General features: G+C 45.2%; 1 protein-coding gene across 1 annotated transcript in view; it reads left to right on the forward strand.

Annotated features, from left to right (window-relative positions):
• Positions 1 to 26,603, forward strand: part of LOC142775543 (whirlin-like) — a 394,676-nt gene that overhangs the window by 263,221 nt on the left and 104,852 nt on the right. The window contains exon 4 of the mRNA XM_075877002.1: positions 13,972 to 14,097. Coding sequence (XP_075733117.1) covers positions 13,972 to 14,097 — 126 coding nt within the window. The remainder of the gene's footprint in view (positions 1 to 13,971; positions 14,098 to 26,603) is intronic.

Raw genomic sequence — 26,603 nt, forward strand, 5'->3', positions numbered from 1 at the left:
CAGTATCGATGAGAGCGGGCACACTGTGGCCGTCGATAAGAACGTCGAGGTCGCTAGTTCGCCGTCTCGCATTACAGTTAGGGCGTGGCGTCGGGTCACGGCTGCGTCGGCTTGTTCCGCTGCTTTCATGTTGCGTCGTCAGGCCACCTTCGGTAAGTGAGCTTTCGCCGTCAGGGCTTTGCCTGGTTGGCGTTGTGTTCGGAAAGCTCCGTCGCGGCGTCGTCATCGTCGGAGGATCTTAGGTAGTTCGTCGCACAGCAACTGCACCTCCACCGGTTGCTGCCCTTAGTTTCCCGGATACGGGTTAGGAGACCGGCCCCACGTTGGGCCAGAGTACTGCCGGTGGTGCGGTGACGTGCGGCGGCTGGGCGACGGCGAACGCGAAAGGCTTCGTGGTGTCCATCGAGTTCCTGTCAGGTAGTCGGCGATGTCACGTGGTCGTTCTCCTGGCTGTGGACGCGGTGCATTGACGGGGACGCCAAGCAGTCCCATCTGTCAGTACTGGCAACGGTGGTATGTGTGTTCAGCCTCGCTGCAGTGGTAACAGAGCGGGCGATGGTCACGAGTGCGCCAGACGTCAGTCTTCCTCGGTGCACTGTGCTGGGCCGCTGGCGAACGGTATGACGTCGGTGAGGGTGGTGGTGGCGGTGGCGTCTGTCATTGGAAGTGCGATGGAGCGGCGTTTTGGCGTGGACGGGGAGGAGCGTTGTGGTGCAGTGCAGCGGCGTAGCTCATAGCTTCCGGCTCGGGCAGCGGTGCGTGGAGAATTTGAAGCGATTGCCGAACTTCTCGGACAATGTCGGCGATTGAATCCACTTGAGGCTGCGCCGAAGGCAACAGCTTGCGCAGGTCTTCCCGCACGATCGCTCGGATCGTTTCACGCGGGTCTCCATAGTTACAGGCTTGAGCAGCAGCGCAGTCTGCAGTCAGGCGACGATTGTACTGTCCGGTGCGCATGTCCAGGGTCTTGTCGATAGTGGTCGCTTCGGCTGCAAATTCTTGGACGGTTTTCGGTGGGTTTCTCATCAGTCCCGCGAAGAGCTCCTGTTTGACCCCTCGCATGAGGAAACGAACTTTTTTCTCCTCAGGCATGTCTGGGTCAGCGTGACGGAATAGTCGGGTCATTTCTTCTGTGAAAATGGCGACATTTTCATTTGGTAGCTCAACCCGGGTCTCTAATAAAGCAGCGGCCCTCTCTTTGCGAGCGACGCTCGCGAACATTTGCAGGAATGCGCTGCAGAAAACATCCCACGTTCGTAGCGTGGACTCCCGATTTTCGGGCCAGGTCCTTGCGGTGTCTTCCAAATAGAAGAACACACGACGCAGCTTTTTGTCATGGTCCCAGTGGTTGAGGGCGGCCACATGGTCGTATGTTTCTAGCCAGGACTCCGGGTCTTCGAACGATGACCCATGGAAAGTTGGTGGTTCCCTGGTTTGATGCATGACCATCGTGGGCTGGGACGCTGTGGTTGTCATTGTCGCTGCAGTCGCGGTCATGGCCTTGGTCTTCCGCGCCTTGTCTTGTAGAAGCCCGTACTCCGGTGGTAGCCCTTGCTGTCGGCGGCTTGTTCGCTGCTCCTGGTTGGCGTCGGTGTCTTCTCCGTGACGTGGGCTGGGTTCACGGCTTGACGGGGGCGTCCGGTACATGAACGAAGCAGCACCTCCACCAGATGTCACGGGGTCGTGACGTGGCCGAAGACAGGAGACTTCGTGTTGGGATTTAAAAGTTTATTTGGGCGAACCTGTGCCCGGTAAACGGAAAGTCCAATTACAGCAGCAGTCTCGCACAGGTAGCAGTCTCGGACTGATAGCGGCGAACGGAGCGTCGGTCTTCGATCAACAACTGACAAGCGGCGAAGTGCGTCGGCATTTATACTCTTGCCGTCGAATGTTCTAGCGTTATCGCTGGTGGTGGCGTAGGTTCCAGAACAATCTGTACCGTTCGCACAGTGGTCGTGATCTTATCAAAATGATCTACTACAGTCCGGAACCTTCTCGAAAACTGCAGGCGCGGTTTGCACTGAGAATCGTGTGGTGTTTTGTGACGATAACGAAAACTTGGGAAATGGAACGTGGCAATATCGTCTTACCAGAATAAATTTATTTGCACCATAGGCTTTTGTGTTCGAGAATTCCATCAAGAACAGAAAACTTGATGTTGTTTTTGATGACTATCGCTATGCCACCACCTCTGCAAGTCCTGTCGTTACGGAGTAGTTTATATGATGGCGAAATTACTTCACAGTCCAACACACCAGCATGTAGCCACGTTTCGGTAATTACCAGCACATGCGGGTGATGACACAGAATTAAATTATCAATTTCGCTGAGCTTGCATACTATGCTGCGGGCATTGAAGGACAAGGTTCTCAAGTTTTTGGTCTTCCCCCGTCAATCCGTCTTCTAAACGTCAGGTCCTGCCCTTGTAGCTACATTCGGTCGAGAGTACCTAGCAGCAGCTTCTACTTTGGCGTTCTGTTCGGGATCCCAGACAAACATTTTGCCGTTGACCTTTAGCTTGTCAAACAGGAGGGACACATTCGCTCCATATACTTTCTCGTCTGCGGCAGAGCGCCACAACTGACTGTGCATATCTCTCACTGTTTTCGAAAAATTCTCCGAAATCGATATTTCTGTGCGTTTTCATTTGGTACTGCAAGAGAGAGTTTTAGACTTCTCAGAGAAATTGAAAAGTCGTAGAACAATTGATTGTGTTTGTTTGCTACGAGGATTGCCTACTCTGAGGATCCTTTCAACAGATTTTACGGCAATACCAAGTATATTAAGAAAAATAGTTCGGTGAACCTTTCCTTTCAGTGATTTTGAATCTTCATCAGGCTCTTCAGTCACCCCGAATATTACGAGATTGTTGCGACTACTTCTGTTTTCTAGAACGTCAACCTTAGCCGTCAGTTTTAGTATTTGCTGAGTCGTGCCTAGGCAATTTTTTTTGTACTCTGCTAGTATTTCTTTACATTGCTTTAGCTGACCGATTTCATTTTCCATGGCAGTAATTTTTTTCTCGATAGTAGATACCACACCCTCAATTTGTCTCAAATTAGCTGTAAGTTCTTTAGGCGTTTTGGTTGTTTTCGTTTGTTCTATAAGGATTTTCTTCAACATAGCGTTGGTTGATCTGAATTCAGACTCTGAGTCAGAAGTTGGCCCTGGGTTCTGTTCCACGTCCCCAGATGTTAGTAATAACAGTCCAATAACATGGCAACAATCATAGTGGCAATAAGACACTGTAGGCTCGGCAGCACCGCAAGGGTTACATCATCGTCTCGAATTGATAATGTTGAATTATTCTCACTAACCTGTGTTACATAAAAGAACCGCATGAGCGTGTGTCCCAGGTTGGTGCCCCCAAGCTCACTGAAGTGCCTGGCTGGTTGTCTCCAAGTTTTATCCTGGTGCCGTGGCAGTTCTGTAGACGTCATCCTTGCCGGAAGATGATATTCAAGACACCCGTTTGGTTGCGTATCTTGCTGCGTCCATGAATTCACAAGGAAGGGGGGCTGGGCAGCAGGGAATGCTCATCCGATGTCTTCTGACGTAGCATGCGTGGCTGTTCCGGTAACGAAGGCTACTGGCCACAAAGCGATCTGCGCTACAAAAAAAAAACCGCATGAGCGTGTGTCCCAGGTCGGTGCCACCAAGCCCACGTAAGTGTAAGTGTTAGTCTGTATTAATCTCAGCGCTGTTGCCTCCGCAGCGCAGAGCTTGCTATGAGGACGTGAATAGAGCTGCCTATTTTCCCTGTAGTACTTTAGAATTGTTGTGAAACAAGGGTGCAGTGGTGTAGGGTCATCTATTGCATTGTCTTGAGTGGCTTGGTGATTTGTGAAGCCTCGAGCTGCCTCATCCACGTGCAGGTTCCCTGTCACGCCCTTGTGCCCCGGTGCCCAAGTCACAGTCTGTACGTATTTTACTGTGGGGTCCCATCCTGTCCCAACCAATATACGGAACGCCTGTGCTCCAATTTTGCCTTTTAGATAGTTTATGCAAGCTTTATGCGACTCTGTATTGATTGTTAATGGAGCGTTTCGCGTCCATCCCTCTTTTGTTGCGAGTGCTATGGCAACCTCTTCTGCTTGTGTTGTCGACCCCTGATCTATTGAAGCGCAGGCTGTAATTTTCTCTCTACGTAACTGTGACTACACACAGAGATCTGTTTGCATTGGTCTGAAAAGGCGCGGCGTCAGTGAATCTGGTCGTGTTCCAAAATCTTGTCATTTTGTCAATGCAGCCAGCCCTTGCCTTTAATCTCTCAGCATGCAGAGTAGGATCCATGTTGCTTGGTATTGGCAATACGGTGTATCATTCTCTATGTTCGCTTGGTACTTCTTTAGTTTCTTGGTGTTTTTGTAATGACGTATCGCACCCTAGTTTTGTTAGGACTACTCTGCCCCTTGTGGTCTGGAGAAGGAGATTTTTTGCGCTAGTAGCTGGGCCTCGGATAATTCATTAATTGTGTTATGAAGACCAAGCGCCAGTAGCTTGTCGTTTGAAGTATTCCGTGGTAATCTTAGGACTGTGTTGTAGGCTATTCAGATTATTCGGTTTGCTTTTTCTCTCCCTTCCCTGTTCTGATTCGATACGGAAGCGAATATGTATTACGACTGATGACGAGGCTTTTCACCTATTTCAGGGTACCTTGTTCTCTCATGCCTTTACCATTGTTTGTTATTCTCGAGATCATGCGTGAGATCTGCTGTACTGATGTTCTGAGTTGAGTGTGTGCAGATATCTCTGATTAGCTTGAAACCACATTCCTAGTATTCGTACGGTATCTTTTTCCGGAGTGATATCCCCATCGAGCTTGACTTTCAGCTCTAGATTCGGGTCGATCCTCCACACTTTTCTCTTCGAGAAGAGAATGAGCTCTGACTTTTCGGCTGAGCACCTAATACCTCGTATCCATACGTACTCTTCTATTATGCTAGCTGCCTCTTGTAACCTATCTTCTTTCTCTGCTAGGCTGTCTGTTGTTGTCCATACCGTGATATCGTCTGCATATATCGCATGTTGTAGACTGGCAATATCTTTTAGCTTTCCTGCAAGGCCTCTCGTAGCAGTGTTGAAAAGTGTCAGTGAAATTACCGCTACTTGGGGTGTTCCTTTGTTTGCCGGTCGAATGAGGCCGGATTCGTAATCTCCCGGCTTGATTGTTGCAGTCCCGTGACTAAGAAATCTTTTAACGTAGTCGAACATTCGTTCTCCACAGCTTCCTCCAGACCTTCTAGTATTGCTTTGTGACTGATGTTATCAAGGCTCCCTTCATGTCAGCTTCCATAACAACGTTTTCCCCAACTATTGAGATGTCCATTAGTACTTGTTCTTTTAAAAGTAGTAGAACATCTTGCGTTGAAAGGTGTGGACGAAAGCCAAACATGGTTTCGGGCATGAGGTTCTTGTTTTCGAGATGGTTGAGGAGCCTGGTGTTTACCAGTTTTTCAAAGATTTTTCCCAAGCAGGACGTGAGCGAGATAGGTCTGACGTTCTCAATGGCAAGTTTTTTCCTGGTTTAGGTACCGTGACCACAATCACATGTTTCCATATTGGTGGAACAGTTACAGTGAGCCAATGTTTGTGTATGTAGTTTGTGAGAGCTTCAGTGGCTTCATCATTTAGGTTCCTGATCATCCCATTGGTGATTTTATCTGCACACGCAGCTGTACGTGTAGTTCTTGTTACTAAATATGGCTGCTCTTATCTCAGCGTCCATAAAAGGCTTGTCTAAATCAGATCGTGGTGATCCTTTATATCTTCCTTAATATGAAGGCGTCACTCTGTCTTCCCCAAAGCATTTTTATGCATGGCTTGAATGAGGTCCTCTTTTCTACCAGGGTATAGGTGCAGCAATCTTTCAACCGCTTTACTGTTTTCACTTTTTGTTTTCGTGGGGTCTATCATGCCTTTCAGTATGTTCCATGTTTTGGCCGTACTCAGTGTTCCGTTGAGTGAATCACAGAAATTGGCTCAATTAGTTGCAGCTGGTTGATTGGCGTATCCTTCTGTGTGCTGGGTGATATCTTTGATTCCTTCTTTCAATCGGTGGTTACGTTTTTGTCTTTTCAATCTTTTCGTAAGGCTTCTTCTTGCTTCCCAAAGCCGTAGTAGGTGTGAGTCGACCTCAGAGGCATTGCTTGATCGCGTTATTTTTTTACTGTATCTTTCTTTTTGACGCCTTATTTCGTCACACCAATCACTCAAATTTGTTACATCAGGGGCAGTCAACCTTTGTTCCAGTGATTTCCTGAACGCAAGCCAATTAGTTATTTTGGCACCACCAATCCTTTTACGTATCTGACCTGTGTGTATAGTGGTGTATAATATGTAATGATCACTGCCTAGATTTTCCAGAGTGTTGTGCCATTCCACCTCTTGACAATTTTTGCACATCGTTAGATCCGAAGTCGTGTCTCGGGAGTTACTGCTTTCAAGTCTCGTTGGCGTTGCTTGATCCATCAGAAGTGTCATACCTGTGATTTCTATTTGCTGGGCTATGTTTTTGTCTTTAGCATCCTGAGTGAGGTATCCCCAACTTGGGTCTTCTGCATTGAAATTCCCCACCACTATGAGCGTGTTCTGCTTCGCGAGTTTTGCTGCATCTTCGAATAGTTTGTTGAAAGTTACCTTTCTTTGTCGAGGTGGGCTCTAAATGTTGGGGATGAAAATACTTTTCTTTTTCTTCTCTTATACAGGATTTCCGTAAATGATATGTGGAATTTCAATTCCTTCTGTTGGTTTATGAAGTATTGCGGTTATGGATTTGTGGACTAATGTCGCCACTCTCCGTTCGTTATTATTCAAAGCTTCATATAAGTCTCGTAGCTCTGCATGCTTGGCCTTATTTCAACCTCTTGGGCAGCTATCACAGCAGTTGGCCTCGGCTGCATCTCCACCAGCTGTGAATTTTGTTCCTTTTTTTCGTCGGAATTCTCTGCAGTTCTACTGCCACATGTCGCACTCTTCCGTAGTTTTCTTAGTTGCTTATGCATTGTCAGTAGCTTCTTGTGTCATATTAAGTAGGCCCAGCCTGTTGTATGCGTTATCTGCTTTTTCCCTTATGTGGCTACCCTTAGTAGGCTTTCTCTACGCCTTTGTGAGTTCTATCTGTTGCGCTTGAATTTTTCTTTCCAACACGTCGAGTTTTCTGTCAACATACCCCATGATCTGTTCGACGATGGAGGGAACTATTTCTTTACGGTTTATTTCAGAATAGCTATCGTCGCCACAGTGTCGCCGTTCAATATTGATACACTTCGCTGATGTTGCTGCTGATGTCCTGCCGAGGAAGATTGAGTGGGTTTCTCTTGTGGTTGTTGCTGCTGCTTTTGCTGGCTTCTTAGTTGTCCATTTTCTCTTTCTAAGTACCCCATCCTTACACGCATCAACTCTAGCTCTCGCTAGAGTTGCGCGAACTGTGTGTGTGTTGATTGCACTTAGTTTGGAGGAGGTTGGGAGCCTAATGCTGCCCAGCGTACCCTGAATTATTATTATTATTATTATTATTATTATTATTATTATTATTATTATTATTGCGGCTGCTGCTGCCGCCGCCGTCACCGCCGCCGCCGCCGCTGCTGCTGCTGCTTAGTCTCTTACGTTCCCGTAAAAAAAGAGCAAGCTGCCACTGACCGTCTTTCGCCTCGTCGTTAGCTCCCTTTGATGCTTCATGGTGCTCGCTCGCGTCGCCGTTGGCTGACTCCACTTGTATCGCCTCGTCAGACGATGGGGAGTCTTCGACAAAATTTTCTGGAGAGCCCAGTTCTGTGTTGAAATCTTGATTGTCCGTGTCCATGGCTTCCTTTTTCGTTACCTGGTCGTCGTCCGTTGGCTTATTGGATGCTGCATTGGCACACACAGGAGATTTGCTGGTAGTCGATTGCACTTCTCCCCGATCCGCCGCTAGTCCTAGCCTGGCAGCTGGGCGTCCCAAGACCTTGTTGATTTCAGAATGGAAGAAATCGGTGTTGTTGTCCAGATACGTCGGTGTGAGAATTGTGACATCATACGTCCAGACACACTCTGCGTTTGCTCAAAAGAAGCCACGAGGTTCTTTTTAGCAAACGCGAAAATAACCAGCCGTGAGCAGGCTGGTTATTTTTTCATCCACTTTTCTTTCTTGTTATTTACATTTCATTGGTTCTATTAACTTCCCCTGTACATTCCTTTGCATTACTGTCTGTTAGATGTCATTATTATTGTGTTAAAACACGGAAAAACGAGCCCTTAGGTATACACTTCTTTCCCTTATATATATATATATATATATATATATATATATATATATGAATATCTGAATATATGAATATCTGAATATGTTTTTGTTAACATGTATGTCAATATTGCTAAGAGTGATGATTCACAATTGGGGGCCCCCATGCTATGTCTTTAAGTGCGTGTTAGTGTAATATGCACGTATGCCCTGACGAAGGCCGGTCCCCGGCCGTAACGTTGGCAATAAAGCATCGTTTTTCGTTTGCTCGTTCGCTTCTTCTGGTGATTTATAACTCGACCGGAATCCAGGAAGACTTTCAAGAAATATATATATATATATATATATATATATATATATATATAAATATATATAACCCCCCCTGAATAAGCTCAATAAACTGAAAGGTAAGCCGCAAAGCTAGTGCTCAAAGACACTGAATTCTAGTAAATACACGGTTTACCGTTTACTAACTCTTTTTCTAAGAGTGTGCAGTTCCACATTGAAGAGTGACCTTAGAATCTGTATAGTCTTCGTCGCAATAATTGTGGTAAGCGGCGCGTGCAAGAGTGGCTAAGGTTGTCATGGTTTTGACAGAACTCAAAAAAAGAAAAAAAGAAGAAAAAACACACGTACACTCTAAAAAATAGCGAGTAAAAAGGGTGTCTTTTTGTCCCACAACAATAATCGTCATCCATATTGCGTTTTACTCGATATTTTTTTAGAGTGTAGGCATGCAGGTGAACGTAGTTTTTGTGTCGTAATCACGCGAGCTCTTTAACGTTCCTCCGCTCAACTAGAAGAGACTCTAACTCCTCATTTTCTGCCCTCAGCGGTAGAGTCGAGCGGAAAGGTAAACTTTTGTCACAAGTACCAGCCGGAGAAGTGGAGTTCTGTCAGCTATTATTGTTTCGCAAGGTATAGCGTACGTTGCGATTGCAGTACATCATATTTTAAAATCCAGTAGACACGCGATAATTAAAACTCTGATAAGTCATACTTGCGGTTATTTCAAACAATATTCGATTTTTTGTTGGCCCTCTATTCATTCAGTGTATTTAAAAGCCTCTTATTTCAAACTCCTTCAATTGGTTAATGCATATTTTTCGCAGTTCTGTACCAGAAAATATCTGCTGTCTTTATAATTCTAACAGTTTAAAAATGAAAAGTAAGCACCTCAGGCTTTCAAGAGAAAGACTTTGCTAGTAAAAAAATTTTGAAAGCACCCGCATGGTAAACCGTGATGCTTTTAAACTGGTATAGAGAGCTTTGTGCTGAACGCACATATCTATAGGAAAAAAAGCAGCTGGCAAATTATGATTTCTTCAAAAGTTTTGATCAGCAGTAAATGGTCAATAAACTTCTGGACTTTACACCTCTGCTCTCTCTTCACTGCGTGCAGTTGGGGATTAAAAACACTTTAAAATTTTAAATGTTTGAAAATCAATGTTTACTCACAGTGTGTCGTGTCACCTCACCAGGGTCATATATCTGAGGACTTGTGATAATTTAAACTTCTCGATAAATCAAACAAAAGGCGGAGGCCCCTTCGAGCTTGAACTAAGGAGAGTCGACTGTACACGATGCATTATCGAATGTAATGAAAACACAGATAGAGTTTAGCGAGACGTATTGCGATACAGATACAAGATACTGAAAGAGATCTCAAATGATATTTCAGATTGATGTATCTTCGATACTGCCTAGCTCTGGATGATAGAAAGAAGTGTAGAATTAAGGGCTTGCATTCTTTGTTAGACACAATAATAATGAGACCTAGCCGACAATTATACCAAAGAAAGCATACAGGATGTTATATTAGGCAATTGTGATGTAAATGTGAAGAAAGAAAAGTGGTGAAAAGATAACTTTCCGGGGGCAGGGACCGAGCCTGAGGATTTCTAAACATGCGTCCAATTAACAGAGCTACCACGGTGGCTATCCCCCCATCCACTTAATGGGTACCGTGCAGACAGGTTTGCTAAAAATTTACCCTACGAAGTGACCAGGAAGCAACGTGACAATCTCCGCTGCGCACAAAGAGGACCGGGTTCATCGACTCGACGGCAGGGCGCATAGATGGCTCTCAAGACAGGTTGTCGACATACATGGGTTTATTTACCCAAGATACACCACATTGTGACTATCACGGGCTTGCGAGCTGGTAGGGAACTCCGCAAGACTGACCAACTGCATGCTCGCTGGCAGGTGCTAGGGCTCTAAACGTCAGACTCTGGAGTTTTCCGGACACGCAGCGCCGCCTGTCGACGCAGTTCTGAGTAGTGCAAAGCCAGACTCCTTTGCATAGTCGCTGCGCAACCAGATGCAACTACAGCGCTCGCAATGACGATTGGACAAATGGTAAGCAAATTACTCGCGTTCTTTACAGCCGTTCGCTTAAGTAAGTGTGATAATGTAGGTCTCCTATTATTGTTTTCAATAGCCTTGACGGACAAACCATGGTAACTTTCATTATGAAGCTTAACAGACTATCTGGCTGCGGTGCGTCACGTACAACAGCTGACAGGTGACGTCCAGCGGTTCGGGCTTCGCACACGTTGCGACCACTTCTAAGCTAAAGTTGTCGCCACCACACAGCTTTACGCACGTAGGGATTTGAAGGCTCCAGGTACCGGCATTAAGCAAGAAATGCGAACAAGTGCGTCATACAGGCAAACTGCAAAATGATTGCGACCACAATAAAGTGGTGTTATTTTGTCCCTTTGTTTCTGCGATGACCGGAGCTATCTCGGAGGCATTGATTTTGTGTTTCGTTGTAAACTGAGAAAGTGGACACGCATGTATCCCCATTTGCAGTATATACAAACGGAAGACACCTGTCAACAGAGCAGTTTGAGCATACGTAATAAAACAGTTCAATGCGCAGAAAGCGAGAAATTGATGAAGAATACTACTGCAAAACAGAAATCATTAAGGCCAATCGTGCTGGATAAAGCAAGCTTCGTACCACTGATCGTAAACGTGATTGCTCGTGTATGCACTTCATCACTTTGGCATCATGTGTATGCCCAAGTTTAAGGCATTTAAGTATTACAGAACGCACGTCGGAGTGCTTGCCTCGAACTCGATGTGATGCGAAGCTCGCTTGCATCAAATTGCCAGGTGCAGCGCGCCAAAATAAATGAAACATCTTTTGCATTGTGCCTGCATTTCGCTTTGATGAGTTTTTTATATTAATAACCGAGGTTGGATTGAAAGAAGAATCTTGCCAGGTCATTGAGTTTCAGAAAACCGCGCCTCAAGACCCTTGAGGAGGCCATATGCACGTTCGCTTGCAAACGGCTCTCTGTGCAATACGCATTTATGGCCGGCGCCGCGATGGTGGTGCTGGTGGCGGCGTTTTTCGCAGTGCTGCCTGGGCTGAGTCTGACGTCCATTACACAAAATGCGGCAGCCGAGTGCGCGTACGAGAAGCCGCCTGCTAAAGCAACACATCGACCTCTCGTCAAGGACTGCGTGAATCTGCTCGGCGGTGAGCGAGCACCAGGCTAAGACAAGATAATGCGAGAGTTACTATCACAACCGGTCATTGAAGATTGGCGGGGCACCGTGACGTGAACCATAGTGGTCATGTTCTTATATATATATATATATATATATATATATATATGACTTGAAGAATTACAGGCAGATTAGCTTGCTCTCCGTAGTATACAAGCTATTTACAAAGATGATTGCTAACAGAGTATAGAAAACATTAGAATTCAATACACCAAAGGAACTAGCAGGATTTCAAACAAGCTACTCAACAATCAACCACATTCATACTATCAATCAGGTAATAGAGAAATACTCAGAATATAACCAACCACTATACATAGCCTTCATAGATTACGAGAAGGCGTTTGATTCAGTAGAAATATCAGCCGTCATGCAGACTCTGCGGAATCAGGGCGTCGATGAAGTATATATAAACATCCTGGAAGAAATCTACAGGGGATCAACTGCTACCATAGTGCTTCATAAAAACAGCAACAGAATACCAATCAAGAAGGATGTAAGACAGGGGGACACAATCTCCCCAATGCTATTTACTGCGTGCTTACAGGAGGTTTTCAGTAGCCTAGAATGGTAACAGTTAGGGATAAGAGGTACTGGAGAGTACCTTAGTAACCTGCGCTTCGCCGATAACATTGCATTGCTGAGTAACTCAGGGGACGAATTGCAACTCATGATTACGGAGTTAGACAAGGAGAGCAGAAAGGTGGGTCTTAAAATGAATCTGCAGAAAACGAAAGTAATGTACAACAACCTCGGAAAGAGCAGCGCTTCGAGATAGGTAATAGTGCACTTCAAGTTGTAAAAGACTATGTCTACTCAGGGCAGGTAATAACCGCGGAGCCGAACCACGAGATTGAAGCAACTAGAAGAATTAGAATGGGGTGGAGCACACTTGGCAAGCACTCTCAAATTATGACAGGTAGATTGCCACTATCCCTCAAGAGGAAGGTATATAACAGCTATATCTTGCCGGTACTTAGCTACAGAGCAGAAACCTGGAGACTTACAAAGGGGGTTCAGCTCAAATTGAGGACGACACAGTGAGCAATGGAAAGAAAAATGGTAGGCGTAACCTTAAGAGAGAAGAAGAGAGCAGAGTGGATTACAGAACAAACTGGGGTTAAAGACATCATAGCTGAAATCAAGAAGAAGAAATGGACATGGGCCGGGCATGTAGCGCGTAGACAGAATAACCGCTGGTCGTTAAGGGTAATTATCTGGATTCCCAGAGAAGACAAGCTGGTTAGGGGGAGACAGAAGGTTAGGTGGGCAGATGAGATTAAGAAGTTTGCGGGTATAAATTGGCAGCAGCAAGCACAGGACCGGGTTAGCTGGCGGAACATGGGAGAGATCTTTGTCCTGCAGTGGGCGTAGTCAGGCTGGTGATATATATATATATATATATATATTCAGCAGGAAGTTCAAGGGGTCTGGTACGTATAAAGAACACAAGCGAGTACACGTACGAAAGAGCAATACTTTTATGCCAACGTTTCAGCCGTGGCACGGCCTTCGTCAGGGAATGACGAAGGCCGTGCCACGGCTGAAACGTTGGCATAAAAGTATTGCTCTTTCGTACGTGTACTCGCTTGTGTTCTATATATATATATATATATATATATATATATATATATATATATATATATATATATATATATATATATATATATATTATTTATGTGTGTTTTGTAAGTAAGCTCAATCTGGATCTCATTGCTTGCCTGGCTCAGTTAATGCACTCGCCTCACTCGCTCATTCGCGCACTTGGACGTTTACGGGATTTTCTTGCATTCTCTTAACGTTTTTTTTCGGTCACTCTCTACTGGCTTTGTTAAATGGAAGTAATCCCAGTTAGGTAGAAATGGCCATGTTTTTTCGTATGGGAGTCCACCATGGTTGACAGTGGCTATGTGCTGTGCTACTGACCCAAAATTTGTGGGCTTGGTCCCGACTGTAGCGGTCACAATTGGGTGCAGGCGAAATAGTTGTCTGTGTGATGTCTGCACGTTAAAGAAAACCAGACGTTCAAACTTCCAGTGCCCTTCCCTACAACGTCAGGTTTTGGTACGTACAAAACTAGATATTAATACTATTTTCGTACGTACTGTCTAAGGCTATTTGTTTTCTTTCTCAATTGAAGTCCTGTCGTTACTTTGTGCAATGCATACGGTATGTCCAACCGAGCGACCCACTTCGTGTTATTCGTTTTCTGCGAACCCGTGCAGGTGAGCCTGGACGTGGAGAAGGGTCGCAGCCTGGGCCTCACTATCCGCGGCGGCCAGGAATACGGCCTTGGAGTTTTCATCATTGGCATCGACCGGCACTCGGCTGCCGACATCGCTGGTCTACAGGTGAGCAAGCATTGGTAATTAGCACTGAATAAAGCTCACTTTCTAGTCCTGTCTTAAGCGTGGGCCCTTTGACGAAAATCGGAAAAAGGGGACACTGGGTGAAACTGACGGGTGCAATTAACCATCTCTCCTGCCGACGGGCTGACCGCGCTGCCCATCGGGCGCTCTCATGATGAGTGGTAGAACGCAGCATCGCGAAGGAGTTTTCAAGTAGAGTAGCCAGTCCCACTAATATTAAGCGAATTCGGCCTTCCGTTTTGCAAAGTCACGTGGAAAAGTTTATACCCACTGGTCCCGTTTTCGGGCTTATTTGTATTTCTCAAGCAAACAGCTATTTCTCCATTATCGCGTTCACTGCGCGTTTGCCGCTCACTAATACTGTGTTTGCTGACAATTTTGAGTAGTTAGGCGTGCGTAAGTTTCTCAATCAAGGGGAGAGGTCGCACAGCCACCATCGCCCTTTTCAAATAGGTTAATGTATGCACTATTTAAGCGTTCCCTGACCTTCATTGCCTGTGCGCGCCTATGGGTATTTGTTGAAGTCAAACATACATTGAGGGAGTGAACAATTTATGTTAACCACGTGCTGCCAAACGTGCCTTGAAGCAAATAAAAGCAAGTTAACCGGCGCATGGTAGGCGTGCTTTAATATACACGGCTGGAGAAACATTAAAAAATATGCACACCCTTTATTTCGTACTTGCGCATATTTTCTCTCCGCAACACTTGAGGTGGTACACTCTAAAAAAAAGAGAGCGAGAATGGAGAAACGGGCTCCGCTTCTCCTTCGGCGCAGCGACTTCCTCCCTTCCGGTCGCTTTACACGTCACGCCCTCTCGCGGCAATGATAAAAGGAGCAACGTTCCTCCTTCAGTGTTCTCCTCAATCATGTGGGTCTTGCGCGCGCACATGCGCACGCCGAGCCTAGCCAGCCATGGCCAGTCGCGAGCGATTACTTTTGCCCAAGATTGATGCTAGCAATGCACGAGTGGCGTTTTTTTTTTATTGCTGTAGAATGAAAGCCTCTCTTTTTTTATAGCCAGGCACTCGCACAATGCTCCACACACTTCCGGGTATCTCGTGTTGTTTTATACTATTAATTTGTCACGAATACAAGGAGCCCTGCTTCCCAAACAGTCTTCCTTTATCGATTTCATTAGACTGTACACACATAAAGGATTTTTTCAGTGTCGACATACTTGGTAAGTCCAGGCATTTTTAGTTTCGCACAACACCAACAGCACTCATGAATTTAACGAGGCACATAAAAAAGCATCACACTTAATTTTTCAACATTCTAGCAAACCTTATACCACTGTGCAGTCCATACGTGAAAGCACAATTGATAGAGTTATTCGTGGCGCTACCGCCATATGGATGTTCTTTGCAGTTTACCCCTGTCCGAATACGGCAGCCATAGCGTGAAGTCGAACCTGCGTCCTCAAGCATAGTCACACGACACCCAATAAGGCTATGCTACCACGTCAGGTGAAAGCACAAAGGGAAACAGGCTGCGAAGTTTCATCGAGTGTTTATTAACCAGACTGGCTTACAACTATCAGAAACGTTTTAAACATTATTATACTTTGTTTAAAAAGTAACGCAATGACTTCTGTCAGTTAAACCAAATTCTCAATCGCATGCGTTTTTAATTGCCCATGGAAGGTTCGAGAGGTAAGAGGGAATTATGAAGCCGTGCAGTACGCCTTTCTCGTCCATGATTCTGTTTTGTCGTGAAAAACTCAACACAAAATGCAATTCTAGTAACAGCTGTGCACAGCAGGTAAGTACGAACACTTACTCATTTTTGTGAACAGAGTATTCCAAATCCAGAGTAATAGTAACGACTGCAGCCACAGGGCTAACAACAAAATTGTGACACGCACTATGACTGCAAGTTGACACGCGGGGCAAATCGCGAGAGGCAGTGGAAGCAGAAAAGTATGTAGGCACAGCATGCTTTAACGTAATAGTAAATTTGCGCACTGCAGAGCTAGTTCCTTCACTCAAGTAATAGAGCTGCCGCGGCGCCAACAGCCACTGCCATCGCTCACGAAAAAATGCCGTTGGATGCTAGATCAACGCTTATTTCTCTCGCAAGACCCGCATCATAATGTTCTTATACACTGCTACGACGGTCGTTACCCAATTAAAAACATTGTCATTCAAGGGCTAGCGGTGTAGTGTATCCATGGCTAACGGTCACACTTGTGATAAGCACGTAAAAAGAACATAAGCAAACGTTAACACGAAACAACTTAACGAAGTCGACGCGACCCCAGAACACCTACTACGACGGAGACAAAGACTGGTTTGCATGGTGCGCCTTCTCCGAGTAACAAGTGGAAGAATAAAAAAGATGTGACCACCGAAATGGCCATCGCGCGGCAAGCGTTTGCGTTCTTGAAGGCTTCATGACAAAAAATATTTCTGGCAGTGGTCGAGAGATGGCGCAGCGTTCAGAATGTCGGACCAACACTCGGACTGTCACGGTGGATGGACATGTTTTGTGAGCGCTCCCGAACGACTGCGCAGATAAGTTGTTTTGCATGTTTTGAGCTTGTCTTAATAATTATAAGGCATCACTTAAAATCCCTGTAGCACTCATTTTATTGTACGGCTCTTTCGGGGGTCAGTCACCAGGTATTTATTAGTTTGTGCGTGTATGTGTGTTTGATGTTTTAGTTTTATGTTGTTGTGTTCTTTTTCCACCCCGTAGGGGAGGTGCACGTATATTGAACACGCAAATTTTTGTAGGTGAGCTTGGACTTTCTTTTTTTCATAGGGCAGGACTCGAGTTTTGTAATTATCGAGGGAGAAAAGTCATAGGACAATTGGTGTTGGAAAAACAAGGTTAAAAAGACTGTAAAGTGTTCAGGATGTAGGCTTGGTTTGAAAGTGGACCCAAGTGTAGAAGCACAAGGAGAAGGGGCTGACGCGAAGTGTAGGCAATGTGAGGTCGAGGAAAAAATGGAGAAAATGATGGTTACCCACAGTGACCTGCTGATGAGAATCACCGAGCTCGAGGCTGCGTTGGCGACAGAGCAAGAGAAAATGAGGGCAATGGGAGAAAGGCTTAAGTCCGCCGAGGAAGCACTAGCCAAGGTGAACAGAGGAGCGGCCTACCGAGAGAACAGTTGGGAACCGGCAACCAAAATGGCGGAGAAGAAAGAGCAAGCAAGTTTGGAAAAAACAGGTTCAGCCGGTTCAATTGTCGGAAGGCCCAGCTTCAGCGAAGTAGTGGTGGGGTTGGGAGGGGACAAAGCAGCTGGCGGCACAGGTGCAATTAACCCCAGGTGCAGGACGCTCCAGCTGAAAAGTCACAGTATGTGATAATTGCCGGGGACTAGAATTCAAATCGATGCACAGAAGCCATCAAAGAGAGTGCAAGAGGTGACAAGAGGGTTGTAGTAGGGGCGTTCCCAGGATGCAAGCTGGAAGCAGTCATGAAACGAGCAAGCGCAAAACTCAAAACTACAGCTGATAGACAAAACCTCGTGATAATTTCAGTGTGGTTTAAACGATGTCCTGAATGAAGATACGGCAGGACTAGCAACTACACTAGCGAAAGGCGTAGATGACATGCGCGACACTTCTCCTAAGATACAGGTTGCGATATGCACGATACCGGAGGGACCGGTGCGTGAGAGCAACCTGCAAAGAGCGGTTGTGAACGCAAACCAATAGATATGGCGGATGAGTCGAAAGAAAGGCTTTGAGTTGGTGGATATAAAAAAAGAGGTGCAAAGGTGGGGTGGTTTTCAACGAGACAGAATTCACTTCGATCGGCGGGTACGTCAAGAGGTGGGTTGGCGACTTGCAGGACGCGCAGTAGCTTTTTTGGGGGGCAAGCGGGCCCTTCGGAGTGCAGAATAGCTAGCAACGATGAAAACAACTAGGGAGACAGTTTGACAGGTGGTATGGACAGATACAATTCTAAAGTGGCACCAGTAAAGATAGATAGAGTTTGGGGCAGAAATAGACGTAGCCACCAGCGCCGAGGCAATTCAGACATAGGGTATATTAACACGCAGGGTGGTAGGAACAGGCTGAAGTGAGAAGAGATAAAACAACAGCTAAGGGAGGAGAGGCCGATGGTATACGGTATATATATATATATATATATATATATATATATATATATATATATATATATATATATATATATATATATATATATCCTGATGAAAGCCATACTCTAGGCTGAAACGTCGAAATAAACCACGTTGTGACCACTCACAGAGGGTCTACTGGACTATATATATATATATATATATATATATATATATATATATATATATATATATATATATATATATATATATATATATATATATATATATATATGACGCTATAATGAATAGGAGACGTGGCCTGGCTCATACCCCCTGTTTATTCCATTCTCACTTCTTCCTTCTCAGCCTCTACCTTCAGTCACTACCTACTTACGTTACACAATTCCCCCCCCCCCCCGAAAGAATGCACGCGTTACATATTACAATACATGATGAACAAGCAATCTTAGAACACAAAAAACGTCCAAATTGGCTGTGGTTCCACATCACGTTGAAGTTCCGTAAGATCGCACAGACTTCACAGGAGAGGGCAGCAATCCGGGGTAATCAAGTACGGCTCTGGTGGGCGAGGCTGGCTGTTACGCTCTGGACAACATAAGCATGCTTCGAGCGTGGAAACAGATGAAAAAGCAGCCGGCGTTCATACGAGGAATGAACGAAGTTGGAACGCCTTGCAGGATCGACAATTTTGTTGGCGTCGCATTTTTCGTCGTGAGTGATACAAATGCCGTGTATGCAGTTTGCGTGCGCGTTGATCGAGGTTGATTGGGCGCTGCCTGTGTTCTTGCCGAGTACAAGGGGTGCTTTTGTGGCTTTTGGAAATTTTTCCATAGCGATGTCGCAGATGTTTTGATCGAAGGCGCATTTTTGATTTGTGGTGGAGAATGTATCCACGACGATGGGCCTTTTCGCAATAATCTTTGAGCCTTACGAGTGGTTTCGATAAAGTTTTCTTTCGTCGTTGACAATGTTGAAGAGTACGTTGACGTTGTAGATTCTTGGTTTTGTCGACTTGCTTGGGGTGTGACATTGATCGTGGTGTACCCCGATTCTTAGCAATTTCTTCGCAGGCTTCTACGACGCCAACTAATGCAGCTGTTTTTGGCGCAATACAATGTGGGGGGATTCATGCAATTGAATCTTCTGTATTTATAAACAGCCCATTGTTGGTGGTTGCCTGAAGAGTACTTGTGTCATCAGAAGTCGCACCTGCGCTTTTGTTTTCAGAGTTGGCAGTGAGGTTGTATACTGGAATGACGTCGCTTCGATCTTGTGATTGATGAACACTAGACGCTCCTGCAGAAGACTTTTCTTCACAAGATGCTGATTGTGAATGCTTCTGTCTTTGTGGAACTGCTGAGCTGAATACCAAGTCAGTGCGCAAAGTACGCATGTGGCACGAAGTATTAAATGCATCTGGGTCATCAATAGTGAATTCAACTCTTTTATGCAGCGAAGAGTTAAGCATTGGCAATATTTGTGCGGATGGGAAACTAGGTGGAAGGTTGGGCCTCGTAGACAAACGGCCCGGATGTCTCTCCATTAGCAGATGGCTGACTTCGCCTGACGGGAAATGTAAACTTCTGCTCTGTGGTCGAATGAGTGAAGGTTGCCTATGACTGTGATTATTGAATTTGAATGCATCGATACGGCTCGTTCTAATCGAATCTTCATTATAGTCCTGGACACACTTTTGCTGGCGTTGCTGATGTTGCTGTGGAACGTGTTGCGGTAAGAGCCCTTCTTGACCATCAGGCCGGTTTTTTTGACAACTTGATGTGGTGTCCAGTCTCCAGCTGGTAGCATGTGGGCTGTTGTCATGCAGTTTGGGCAATAAAGATAATGTTTCACAGTTGGCAGAAAGCTCTTCAGAAGCTTCTTCTACGCTGTTCACTACGAGAGGCTCTTGAGCCTGGCAGCGTGCGACGTTCCATGCGCCTGAGCCTTCTGTTTTGCTTCGACTGTCGAGTGTGTATGCACCGGACGGTGATGCATGAGCCCGTGCGGAAGGAGCTTGGCTTGACAGGGTATGTTCATGAAGCGTCAGGTCGTCTACTGTGATCGCCGCATCCTTATGATCCGAGTGGTGAGCGATAAGAGCGCTTGAAGAGCCGCGTGATAGAACACCACGTGGTGGACCGCGTATGCGAGAAGACGAATTAAGAGCATCAGGTTGGTGAGCAACGCCTCGCGTCATATGCTGAAGCGATGACTTTGGAAACGCTGACTTTCACGCAGAAGGGAGGCTCGCTTGACGGTTTGGTTTTTCCCAATATGCGCATGGCCTTCTGTTAGTAAACTCATGTGCCACTTCGTCTTGAGGCAGTTGTCGATTCGCGCTGGGCTTTCGAATGGTTGAGGACTGCTTAAGCAATCGACGATAGTGTGCGGTTGTCTCTAGATGGTTGGCATTGAGCATGTCTTGGTCATAGTTGTTAAAACGGGTAATAATATCTTCTTTGATTTTTTGCCATGATTCGTCATTTTCAAAGATGTGGGTGAGGTAAAACTTGAATGCCTCACCGGAGATGTAGTAAGTAAAGTTGATGTCATCTCCCGTTCCGACCAGGATGCAGCGGTAGCGTGGAGCTCGAACAGGTCTAACCAGTCCTGCACGAGTTCATCATCCGCTGCTCCGGTGTACTTGGGGATGAGAAGGTCAGTCGATGATTCCGTCATGATGGTTGCAACGGTGTCCAGTGACGGTACACTTCCGCAGTCCGCGTTCGGTCACTGCGTCTCGCTGAGGTCTTAGCTGATGATGGCCGGTTGATGAAGTGGTTGCGATGTATTCATCCTGCCGACTCGTGTGACGCTTTGATGACTGGGAGACGTGGCCTGGCTCATACCCCATGTTTATTCTATTCTCACTTCTTCCTTCTCAGCCTCTACCTTCAGTCACTACCTACTTACATTACACACACACACACACACACACACACACACACACACACACACACATATCGATCTATCTATCTATCTATCTATCTATCTATCTATCTATCTATCTATCTATATATATATATATATATATATATATATATATATATATATATATATATATATATATATATATATATATATATATATATATATATATATATATATATTTATATATATATATATAACCCATAACAATGCGGACTACGCGTGGGACTATTAAAATAGAACAGAAGGCAGCAGAAAGGGGGGTGGTATTGGGGCATTCATTCATAAAAGTACAGACTGGCAAAGGGTCAAGCAGGAGTGCAAGGAACATTTATGGCTAAAAGAGAAAGTGGCAGGGCAAATGACACTACTTGGTTTCGTGTACTTGTGGACGGGAGCAAAGGCCAGAGAGGAAAACCAGGCAATGGTAAACTGTATATCAAATGACATTCATGAGTTAGGTGGAGAGTGCGAGATAATTATACTAGGAGATATGAATGCGCACATAGAAGATATAGATGGGCATGCCGACCCGACAGGCAAAATGACCATGAATATGTGTATTTGCAACAGTAGAGAGAAGTGTGAAGGGCAAATAACACGGGAGGGAGGAAGGCTGCAGTCGACGATAGATTACGCACTGATATCACATAGGATGCTTGATAAGCTCAGGGGAATGCACATAGATGAAGGTGGCTCCAGAAATCTGGGTAGTGATCACAAACGTATCGAGCTAAGTTTTGAAAGAGCAGTGAAAGTGGGAAGGGGACTGGATTAGCAATTACAGGAAAATTTTTAATCGAAAGGCAAACTGAAATAGCCACAAAGCAAATTGAGAAAGTAATCACTAAGGATTAAAAAACAGTGTACACATACACGCAACTAATTAGACTGTTTGAGCTAGAGCTTGCTAAGGCACGTGACAAGTCACACCGGAATAGAAGACACAAACCCAAAAGTTGGTGGGATGAGGAAGTTAAGAGAGCCATAGCGAAACGTCAGGAAGCCTCTAGAGAACACAGACATGCTAAGCAGCGGGGTGAAGCGACAGGGGATGTTGAAAGAAAATGGGAAATATTTCTAAGCTGTAAAAGGGATGCATTCCTTCTGATCAATGCAAACATTAGAAGAAAGGGAGCTCAGTGGCTGGGAGAAGCACATAAAAAAGGTAGAAAGGCAGCTGCGAAGTTTTGGAACCATCTAAACTCCCTAAGAAATGAGACGAGCCTACAGCAGAGGTTTATAACTACAGCTCAAGGTGCTAGGCGAGAAGGAGACGAAGCTATTGAATATATTAGAACAAGGGTGGCAGAAAACATTCAACAAAGAAGTGCTTTATACACCATAATGGACAAGAATGAATCAAGTGGCGCAATGGCTCCATTCTCACAACAAGAGTGGAAAAGGGCTGAGAAAAGTGTTCCTAGTAGTACATCAACATGCCCAGATGGCATTCCAATTAGGCTGATAAAGACATTAGGTCCGAAGACTAAGCAGGCTTTGAGAGACGCAGTGAGCAAAATAATGATCAATGAAGAAGTTCCCGATGGATGGAAGCTTAGCAGGATGAGCATGATCTATAAAGGAAAGGGGGACAAAGCTAACATAAACAACTACCATCCTATAACAGTGACATCAGTGATCTACAGGCTGGCGATGCAGATTATAAAGGAAAGACTGCAGGCATAAGTAGAGGACGAGGGGGTGCTGGGGGAACTGCAGAATGGGTTTCGGATACACAGGAGGTTGGAAGACAATCTGTTCTCACTGACACAGTGCATCGAAATAGCAGAAAAGGAACACAGGCCCCTGTGGCTAGCAGTTTTGGATATCAAGGGAGAGTACGATAGCGTTGTTCAAGAGGAATTGTGGGGAATACTGGACACACTAGGCGTGGAAGATGTAGTCACTAATCTTTCAAAGGATACCTATGAAGGTAAAAAGGTAAATATAAAGTGGGAAAGACATGTATCCAAGCATTCAAAGGTAAAACGGGGGCTTAGGCAGGGGTGTCTCTTTCACCCTTTTTATTCATCATGTACAAGAATTACATCATTACAAGAATTACTACGAGAATTAGAGGCCAAATTAGAGGGAAGTGGACTGGGCTTCAACCTCTCTTTCGTCAAACCAGGAAAACTCATTGAACAGGCACTACCAGCATTGAAGTACGCAGTTGCTATAGTGCTAATGGCCGACAACAAGGAAGATTTGCAGAGATTGGTGGACATCTGCGGTAATGAGGGAGATAGGTTAGATTTCAGATTCAGTAAGAAAAAAGTCAGCAGTCATGATTTTTAATGACAATGAAGCTTAACATACAGAAGGTCACGCTAGAGGTAACAGATAAATACAAATATCTAGGCGTATGAATAAGCAATGGGGCCGAGTACCTAAGGGAACAGAAATTATATGTGTCAACTAAAGGTAACAGGAATGCAGCGGTAATGAAAAACAGGGCACTCTGGAATTACATTAGGTATGTTGTGAGAGGAATATGAAAAGGGGTCATGGTTCCTGGTCTGACGTTGGGAAATGTGCTTTTGTGCATGAGATCAGAAGTTCAAGCAAGATTAGAAATTAAGCAACGTGGAATAGGTAGGCTTGCCTTAGGAGCTCACGGGAATACACCAAATCAGAAAGTACAAGTTGATATGGGATAGACATCATTTGAGGGCAGGGAAGCTAGCAGCAAGTTAAAATTTGAGAAGTGATTGAGAGAAATGGGGGAGGAGCGTTGGGCTAGGAAGGTATTCAGCTACTTGTACACAAAGAATGTCAATACAAAATGGCGAAAGCGAACCAGAAAATTGACTGGTAAATACTTGGAAAACAGCAGGGGGCCAAACCAAAAAGAATTGTCGGTTACGAAGAAGGTGAAGGAAGCTGAGACCGATATGTGGAGAATTGGCATGATTAAGAAGTCCGCACTAGAGATCTATCGAACGCTTAAGCAGGAAATTGCTAAGGAAAGGATCTATGATACTACTCGGGGTAGTTCTCTACTGTTTGAGGCTAGGACGGGAGTATTGCGAACCAAGACATATCGGGCCAAATACGAAGGGTAGACACGGTATGCAGTGTGTATGGGGAGTAAGAAGAAACTGTCGAACACTTGATAATGTTCTCTAAAGGGCTCCACCCTATAGTTCAGGATGATGGCACAGAGTTTTTCAAAGCACGGGGGTTTAGGGACAGTGAGGGCAAAATAGACTTTAAGCGGGTTGGATTAACTAGAAGGAGGTAATCTGATCGGTGGCTAAAATCAGGGCACGAGTGAAAATTAAACCCTTCACTGCAATGTACGAACCCTCAACCTCACAACTTAAGGGGAAAACTTAATCTAATTTTTGGTTCATTAATTATTACAGCTTGGTGGCGCTAGCCACCGCCCGATCTAAAGGGTACAGTCATATCCATCCATCCATCCATCCATCCATCCATTCATCCATCCATCCATCCATCCATCCATCCATCCATCCATCCATCCATCCATCCATCCATCCATCCATCCATCCATCCGTCCATCCATCCATCCATCCATCCATCCATCCATCCATCCATCCATCCGTTGGTATTCTATGCATGACTTGGGGTAATCGTTTTTGCGAAAACCTGATAAGCTTTAGTAGTTATTCTGTTCATTATTGTGCAACCGTTGATGAAGTGCCGTTTGTCTAAGCATCAGATACAACATATTTGCGTGTGCGCATGTTGTGGTACGGCTACAAAACGTAAAAAAAAGTGTAAGAAAACACACTTGTAACTTGTGCGGCTATGGTCAGGCGAAATTCATTGCTATATAAGCTTGTGCGCTTTAGTAGTAGGGCGTGAGCATACACGTCGAAGTGTGTCCCGCTGTGTAGAATGGTTGATTGTACTATTGTTCATTGAGTTAACTCTGTATGCGTACTATGACTGGTCAGTGTCCTTGTGTGCATGTGTAGCTATATGCATTGCGTCAGCATATATTAGGCGTTCGGTGTCAGTGAGTATTCCTGAATGGGCTGAACTGCCAACTATCTGCAAGGTAGCCGTGATGGTGGGTATGGCAACGTACGTCGCCGCTGGCAACATTCTTTAGTATCGTTCAGCCCCACCAGATGGCGCCAGCTACCACCTACTTCACAGCTGTGATGCTCTCACACCTCCAGCTAGTTCTATAACGTTGAACATCTATCAAAGCTGCACTACTGAGTCAGAATGGTTTTGTTGCGATCGAGTCTACGGTTTGGGGGCACATCTCGTGACCTGAGGCCCCGTAAACGCATGAATAACGTCCCACACTGTGTGAATCTGCGAAAAATAAATACGTCAAGCCTGGCATGCACTCTTCGGGTGAGGACTCTGCAGTATCCGTGTCTTTCAGAGTGAACGTCACCTCGTTGGCCGAACGAAACCTACTTGCTCCCTCGTTCTCTTTCGCGATGTTTTCATCACCACAGGTTCGTCTGCTTGTTTTTAAAATCATTTTGTTAGATGTCAAGCTCAGCGGGACCGTTTTTGTAACTATGAGTGCCGTGTACTCCTTATCAGTCGGGAATCGATGCATTTGCTAAGCCTACTCGATTCGCTAACCTGGGGTCAGCAATCTTGATTTGCATAGGGAGGAACTTGTTTCTCCGTGGCACAAGGAGCAACGTTTCTCTATTCAAAGACGAACATTGGGGACATCGCCATTCATCCCTAAATGAGGAGAATGTTACTCTATTTTTCAAGAGTGTTGTAAAGTTCTTGCTGGTTCGTTGTCAATCACGTAGATCGTGGACAATGATCAGCGGCTATGAGGCGGTTAGCATTGGAAGTTGTATGAACGAATTTATTTATAAGAACAGAAAATATTATATACAAATGAGAATAAGTAATAGAAAGAATAACACAGAATAAAGATAGTCTCACTCTTAAATTTATCAAGAAACTTAGAGTCAGACTGTTCCATGTCGCCTTTGCTTCTAGCCTCATTGTTCTATAAGGGTCCTGATTTCCAACCAGGCGTCAAACGAAACTGCGTCAAATGGAAACCAGCTCCGCTGCAGTGGTCTAGTGGCTAAGGTACTTGGCTGTGGAATTGAATTCCGCCTGTGGCGGCTGCATTCTCGGTGGAGGCGAAAATGCTCCAGGCCAGTGTGCTCAGATTTGGGTGACGTAAAAGAACTGCAGGTGGTCGAAATTTCCAGAGCCCTCCACTACTGTGTCTCTTATAATTGTATGGTGATTTTAGGAGGCAAAACGGTGCATATTATAAATCAAATCATATCAAATGAAACGCAAACAGCGACAAGCCTTGGATGTTATAGTGCATGTCGTCCTTTTATAACTATTTGTATGCCCACAAATGCGCGCAGGGCTGCCAAGCAGGATGCACGCGCATGTCAATGGTGATTACTAGACGGCACGCGCTGCACCTTTGCGAAAGTTTGCGGATGCTTTAGTTTCAATTGACGTGGATAGTAGATGGTATAGATCCTCGGCGAGCTATCAGCAACGCTGATTGGAGCCCAC

This window comes from Rhipicephalus microplus, chromosome X, assembly GCF_043290135.1.
Source record: "Rhipicephalus microplus isolate Deutch F79 chromosome X, USDA_Rmic, whole genome shotgun sequence".
In the NCBI taxonomy this organism is placed as follows: Eukaryota; Metazoa; Arthropoda; class Arachnida; order Ixodida; family Ixodidae; genus Rhipicephalus; species Rhipicephalus microplus.